This window comes from Pteropus vampyrus, unplaced genomic scaffold (assembly GCF_000151845.1).
Source record: "Pteropus vampyrus isolate Shadow unplaced genomic scaffold, Pvam_2.0 Scaffold7, whole genome shotgun sequence".
NCBI lineage: Eukaryota > Metazoa > Chordata > Mammalia > Chiroptera > Pteropodidae > Pteropus > Pteropus vampyrus.
In genome coordinates this window covers 5,534,850-5,542,526 of record NW_011888788.1, presented here as the reverse complement: position 1 = coordinate 5,542,526, position 7,677 = coordinate 5,534,850, and the positions used below count along the sequence as shown (strand labels likewise).

The following is a 7,677-nucleotide window of genomic DNA, read 5'->3' as shown; positions in this document are numbered from 1 at the left end:
AAAAAGAAAAATTATGTATTTCATTGATTTCTAAAATAAATGCTTACTATGAACTTTTCTGAAATTAAGATGTACCTTTATGTTTGATGAGTCATAGTTTAATTGAAAAGATTTTTTCTTTGTTATTAATACATTTATTATTGATTCATTAAACTTATAAATTTGATAACATGTTATGTTATTCTAGCTTTTAAAGGATATGTGGCAAATATTTCCATGGCAATATTTAAACTTTCACTTGTCCTTAATAAATTTCCTTTCATGGGCAATTCACTGGATCTCAGTGTGTTCAAGCCACACTTATGAGGCTTATTTTGTACCCTATTTTTAGGAGGAAGAGAGAAATCTGGGAAAATAAACAAATATTTGACATTTAGTAAAAAAATAAGCAAATGACTTTTTGGATTAATATAGAAAATAACCAGCACCATTTTCCAAACAACCTCCAGCTATTCAGTGGCCTGTGAAGAATGATAATTGAGAGAGCTTTCTTAAGACAGAGTTGTGGGGTAGACAGGCACAAAAGTGACTGGAGGACAAAAGTCAAAAAAGGGGACCTAGATTTTAAAATAAATATCCACCCAATTAAAAAATGAGCAAAAGATTTGAATAGACATTTCTCCAAAGAAGATATATGTATGGTCAATATACACAACATCATTAGTCATTAGGGAAATGCAAGTCAAAACCACAGTGATATACTATTTCACATCCACTAGGATGGTTATAATCAAAAAGATGAAAACAAGTGTTGGCAAGGATGTGGAGAAATTGGAAACTTCATATGTTGCTGGGAATGGTGTAGCCACTTTGGAAAATGATTTAGCAGTTCCTTAAAAAGTTAAACATAGAGTTATCATATGACACAGCAATTTCACCCTTAGGTATGTACCCAAGAGAACTGAAAGCATATTTCTATGCAACAATTTGTACATGAGTGTTTATTGAAGCATTATTCATAATAGTCAAAAAGTGGAAACAACCCAAATGTCCATCATGTGATGAATGAATAAATAAAATGTGTATACAATGGCATATTATTTAACCATTAAAAGGAATAAAGTACTGATATGTGCTACAACATGGAGAAACTTTAAAAATTTTAAGCTAAGTGAAAGAAGCCAGATGCAAAAGACCACATATTGTATCAATCTAATCATATAAAATGCCCAGAATAGGCAAACCCACAGAGACAGAAAATAGATTAATGGTGTCCAGTGGTTGAAGAGAGCATGTGGGAAAAAGAGAAATGGGAAGCAATGGCTAACGAGTATGGGGTTTGTTTCTGGGGGGATGAAAATGTTCTGGAACTAGAGAGTGGTGATTGATGACCAACTTTTGAATGCACTAAAAACACCTGAAATGTGTGCTTTAGAAAGGATGAACTTTATAGTATGCGAATTATAGTTTAACAAAATTGATATTAAAAAACATGCAGAATGCTCAAAGAAACAGCTGGACTGTGCATGGATGCCAGGGGCAAGAATGGCTGCTGAGTTCTCTTTTGTGGGCAAGAAGAATATACCCCTGGGATTCCCTTAAATTTCTCCACCTATGTTCCAGAACCTAATATTTGGGATTGGCCTATTTTTGTTCCTCGCTGGCTGTTTTGTGTTTTGGGGTTGTGCCATAAGTGAAAAGCAAAGGATGTGGATCCCGTGTGATCCAGCCTTACTATTAATTTTTGCCACCTTATGGGGTTCTAAACAATACTGTATCTTTGAGTTATTATTTTGATATCAATTGTTTATTTTTATCTCCTTTAGGACTAACGGTTAGGTGAGCAAATAATAGCATTAATAGCTAGATGAGCCAACAAATTTATTCACCATAAATGCAATATTTATTGAGTGATTACATTATGGTAGATTTGGGGATTCAGTGGTTAACGAGACATGACATCTGGTATTAAAAGTGTCAGTGGGGGATGTTTCTAAGTAAGAGGGCCATTACATTAGGGTTGGCAGGTACTCTATACGTGGAATAAAGTATAAGGTATTTGGTGCAGTGATTGCATTAGTGGCAACCATTAGACTACAGTGTGTCTGTATCCTTTTTTCTATAATATTGCATTGTCCTTTTATTCTTTATCGAGGCTGGTCTTATGACTTACTTTCACCATTAGACTGTGATGGAGGTAATGGTGTGCCAATTCTGAGTTTTGATTTCACGAGGCCTTGAACACTTTTGCTTCTTCTCCGGATCCTGTCTCTGACATGTGGAAACCCATGCTAGCCTGCTGGAGGGTGAGAAATCATATAGAGCAGAGCCAAGCCAGTCCAGTTATTCCAGCCAACGCCCCAGACACTTGAAAGAGTCCAGCCACAATCAGCCACCAGCGAACTCATAGCTGACTGCAGATGTATAGATGAGTCCAGTTGAGATCAGCCCAGCAGAGCCATCTACCTATCTATAAACTCTCAACCAACAGAAAATGATTGTTTATGACACTAAGTGTTGGCGGTGTTTGTTATGCAGCAATAGATAACTGATAAGATGCAATGGGAACACAGGTGAGGAGGAGCTTGGGTGAGACTAAGAAGGCTTCCTAGAAGAAGTGACATTTATGCTATACATATGAATAAGCGTTAGCTAGGGAAAAAAAGAATCTGAGTGTGTGTGTATGTTTTGGGGAGGGATTCACGGAAAAGAGAAACAAAAAGTAAGGGTCTAAGTAGTTTAAAGAATACTATTTAAAAGCCCAGGAGTCAAGATTACTCATATGGCTGGAGTATGATGTGAGAGAGGAGGACTAAGACATTAAGCTATAGAGTTATGCAGGAACAAATCACGTAAAATATCAAACATTTATAAAGGGGTTTAGATAGTATCCTGAGGACAGTTGAGGTCAATTAAAGACTTTTAATCCCATTTTTGCTTATGCATGATCAGTCTAGCTATGGTGTGGGGACCTGGTTACATGGTTTAGAACTAGAGGTATGGAAACCATTTAGAAAAACCTTGGTAGGTAGAAGGGGATGGTGGCCTGAACTTGGGCACTAGCAAAGAGGAAATAAACAAATCTGAGGGCTCTCACAGTGTCAGAATTGGCCCAACTTGGTGATTTCTTGGAAAAGGGTTGAGAGAGAGGGATCTATCAAGGATGATGCCAATGTTTTGGCTTGAGCAACTGAACGATATTGTTTTATTGTTATTATTGTTATTGATATAGAAAACAAAGTAAATTGAGTGTAACTACAAATTCAGATTGTTGCACACTGTATATGGCAGACTGTATTTTCCAAAGATGGTCATATTTATTTATTCCATAAATTCCTATTCCTATATATTTATTCCATCCCTTATATTTTCAGTGTGACCAACACTCTTCCTAAGGTGTGGTGGCAACTATGTTTGTTCCCTCTCCTTGAATCTGGGAAGGGGCTTGTGACAGCACCGATGAATGGGGGCCAGCATAAGTGATAGTATGCAACTTAAAGGCTTGGTCATAAAAATTTTGACACAGCTCCTGCCTGACTTTCTCTCAGAAAGCTCACCCTTGGAATCCAGCCACCATATTGTGAGAAAGCTCCAGCCATGTGCAGAGGATACATGTGGGTGTTCCAGCCAGAGCCCCAACTGTCTCTCAGCTGACAAGTCATCAACCATCAGATATGTGGATAAACTAGTTTTCAGAAGATTCCAGTCTCCAGCCTTCTAATCTTCCAGCTGAAGCCCCAGACATTGTGGAGTAAAGAACATGCCATCTCTGTTTTGCCCTGTCTGAATTCTTGACTCACAAAGACTATGAGAGATAAGAGATACTTCTTATTGCTTTAAGCCACTAGGTTCTGCAGTAATGTGTAATGTAGCAATAGATAGCTAATGCACTACATTTGATGTGCCTATGGGACATTCTCATAACTCACACATATATTCCTTTTTTTAAAATCAATGTTACAGATTATTTTTCATCTGTTTTATAAGAAAGCTTACATCAAGTACTCTGTCAGCTTTTGTCACTTCCACTATTTGTCATGAAACCTTTGACTGTTTTGCCTTCCTTAGCTTTGGTCAAGGAAGGAAGGAAGGGAGGAAGGGAGAAAGAAAGGGAGGATCTATAGGGAAGTAACAGGCAAATGCAATACCACTCTTGGAGAGAGGTGATGAAATGACAGAATAATGACAGCTGTACCCACTGGCACAAGCATTGCAGCATCTCGAATTCCTGCACAGGCACAGATGTGCAGGAATATAATGTGGGCATGTAATGTAATGTAGGGATGTAATGCTCACATTACATCTCTAAAGACTGGCATTATGCTTGCTCCTGCCATCTTGCCCATCAAAAGAAGGTTGGCCCTGACACCAAGAAATAACAGCTGGGTTGTGTTAAGAAATTTTTATTGTTTCCTTTGGATTTGTGATGAAAGCACATAAAATTACAAGTGGAAGAAACATCATGCCACAAAATTGCATAGAATTATTACAAAAATGTGAATTATGCATTTTAAATAATTTGAGATAGAAGAACCAAAATATGTACATTTTAAGAGCTTCAAATACTTTGTCCTATTGTTTTCTTTTGAAAAGGCAAAAGTCACAATGTCCAATCCATCACAAACAATATTTATACAGTGCACAAGCACAACATTAAATTCAAAGTAATGCAAGCAATGGCCCTTTCTTTCAGAGTTATTTAATGGCTGCTTATCTATTACAGGAGTATTAATTAATGTATGGTGATATTGAAATGTTGAAATGAAATGTTAAAAACCAAAAAACATATGGCATTTCATTAGAACTTTGAAAACTGGTTTACACGGCCAAAACCACGCTATTCTCAGTAGTGTAAAGGTATCAGAGGGGCACGGTCTAATTTAATACACAGCTCTACTCTCTATTATAGGAAAATCACGGTACAGACTTTCACACATTCAACAAAGAACAAGGCAAATACATAAAGGCACAAAACTGCACATCATATAGACCCCTTGTCTTTATCTTAGTCTATTTCAAGTAATATTAATATTATTAAATGATATTATCACTGTAGTAGTTTCAATGATGCAAGATGGACAGTGTTACACACTACCCCACAACTGCAAAAAGTGTCATTGTACAGATATAAAAATGTGATTACAGTAAATGGCCAAATACAAACGTATTGTAAAATGACTAGAGTTACTAAGATAATGAAATCCAACTACCAAAACAGTTTTGTGTAAGTCAAGGTTATTCAATCTTAGTCTATTTCTGGACTAAAATGTGATATTCTGCAATCATCATCATTGTGTTTGGTTATGAATGCTATTATTAGTTCATTCTTCTGCAATTTTAGACGGTCTGTAATTTTGTTTACAAAAATGCAGCATTCGATTTTGACCATTCTTGTTTCCTTATGATTAATGCCTTTCTTTCAAAGTGCAAAAGTAGAATGATTTACAAAAGATTTCTCTTTCATTTGAAGTTAAGTTTTATTAAGTGTCTAATTAACACCCCACATCCTTCCGGTCAAAATACTATCATCATCTCCAAAGAGGATGGAATTTTTCTCCCTGTCTCAATAAGTTTTTTTTTTTTTTTAAATCAAACACTCTTTCCTAATGTTTGCACTAAGCCTTCATTTTGACTAAAACTTAATTGTGATCCTTAGTTATTGCTTAAAGTTAAATAAAATAATCTCCATAAAAATATTAAATTCTGGAAACATAGTTTTCAGGACACAACTGGTTTTTGCATTTAAAATGTTTTGCTAAGCTACAATCAGACAGGTTTCTTTTAAAGTAAAATAAACTGTGAGCATCTTTGCTTTAGGGTTTCAACTTCAATGTTCTTTGTGTTACTCTCTAAACTATATCTTCCTCTACATAATTATTCTCTCTTACTTAAGACCTTTCAGTAATGTTTTGATCAGTTTTCACATGATATAATTTGTTTTTCTTATGCCATCTAACATAGGAACTTAACAAAAATACACAGTTCAGTGAATTAAATGTACATAGTAAATATATAATGAAAGATTTTTTTTGTTAGAATAAAATTATTGAAATCTCTCAGACTTTAAATTATGGAAGATACTAATAAATTTCCATATTTCTGTTCTATATATTTTTATATATTCTGATTATTAAAACAAGCTTAAAATCCAGTTATTGGTCCTGCAAAATATATATCAAATTCATATTCTAAGATCTAAATCTACCTCTACTTGCATCAATGACTCCATCAATTGTTTCTTAGCATATCAATATAATTTATCCACAAAATCTAGATGTTTGACCATTTTCTTCTATATCCATTTATCCGCAAATTTGGTTTTAAGTCTTGTGGAAGAGTTTTGGGTCATTGTCAATTAAGAAACACACATCTACACTCGAATGAATGTGTGTGTGTGCGTGTGTGTGTGTATAGTGTATGTGTCTGTATTTATATGGGTGAATGTGTACATATATACATGAAGATAATATATATCACTTATATGTGGGTCTGTGTATTTTCTAGATAAATACTCAATCTTTATCTCTATATTAAAATAAATGAACCATAAAAAATGTCAGACAGAAAAATAACCACTGGAACCTGTTTACTCTGATTGAATCTCTGCTCAACATACATCAGCTCAACTATTTTTATTCAACTGAACAGACTCTTTGTAGTTATTTACTTACTTCAGGCCAACAATCAGTGAATACCCAGACTTTGAGTACAAATAGTCAGCTCAGATAGCCCACTGCCTGGAAGTGTGTGGCCAGCTTTCTCATGCAGTCAAATGTACAAGCCATATTGCTAAGTCTGAGAAGGGCAAGGATCAGATCAAGTGATTTTTTTTTCAAGAAAGAAAACCAGCTTATTTGAATCACTATGGTATCTGACAAAACCATGTTGGCAACAAATACACTGATGCCTCTATGATAAATAAATTAGCAGACTGCAAGCCACCAGTGCTTGCAAAGCAAAGAACGAAATAATCTAATATGCACGTTAACTTGAAGATATGGTAGTTGAGGGGCAGGTAGGAAAAAAAATGTTCAAAGTTGGCTGTTCAATAATGTTAAGTAGTGATATGCATTTCTCAAACTATTTCTATTACTTTAAAATACTTTACACCAGAGCTTCAAATAAAAACATGAGCTTGATTTTCTTCAAAGAAGACATAGTTCTTCATTTAATGGTCCATGGAGCCTGGAAGTTGCCTGCTTTGAATTTACTACCAGAAAGAAAACAAAAATCCCACATACATGCACTCTCTACTAGTAGACCTGCAGTAGTTTCCACATCACACATGAAGCCTAGGCATGAGGACGTTGTCCTTCTGGAATTCTCCTTTTGGTATGGATTTTAGGCTAAGGGATGCTTCTCAGGAAGATGCTCTGGGCAGTGATCTTTGTAATAAGAGAAAATCTGATGGAACTTGAGAGGCCATGAGTATTCTGAAGGCCTAACAGGAACAATCACAGAGGAGTATCAAACTCTCTTCCTGGGTGGTCTCCTTCCAGCTCCTCACTGGAGGGAGGCCTGTGGTTCAGTTTTCCAGGCTCTGAGGTCAAGGAGGAAGGGGCAGAACTGTGATTACTGTCCTCACTGATCTTCCCCTTCATGGCTTCCTGCACAAACTCCAAAATCTCCAGAGGCAGTCTTTTGAACTTATCTTGGTACTCTTGCTCTAGCTCCACCTGCAGCTGGAAGACATCAAGAGAGGAGGAGGATTTAATGTCACTTAGGTTTCTATAACCA

The 7,677-nt window shown here is 35.9% G+C and overlaps 1 protein-coding gene across 1 annotated transcript in view; it reads right to left on the bottom strand.

Annotated features, from left to right (window-relative positions):
- Positions 1-5,449: 5,449 nt before the first annotated feature.
- PLCB1 (phospholipase C beta 1) overlaps positions 5,450-7,677 on the bottom strand; it is a 650,597-nt gene continuing 648,369 nt past the window's right edge. The window contains exon 32 of the mRNA XM_011371181.2: positions 5,450-7,622. Coding sequence (XP_011369483.1) covers positions 7,395-7,622 — 228 coding nt within the window. The 3' untranslated portion in view covers positions 5,450-7,394. The remainder of the gene's footprint in view (positions 7,623-7,677) is intronic.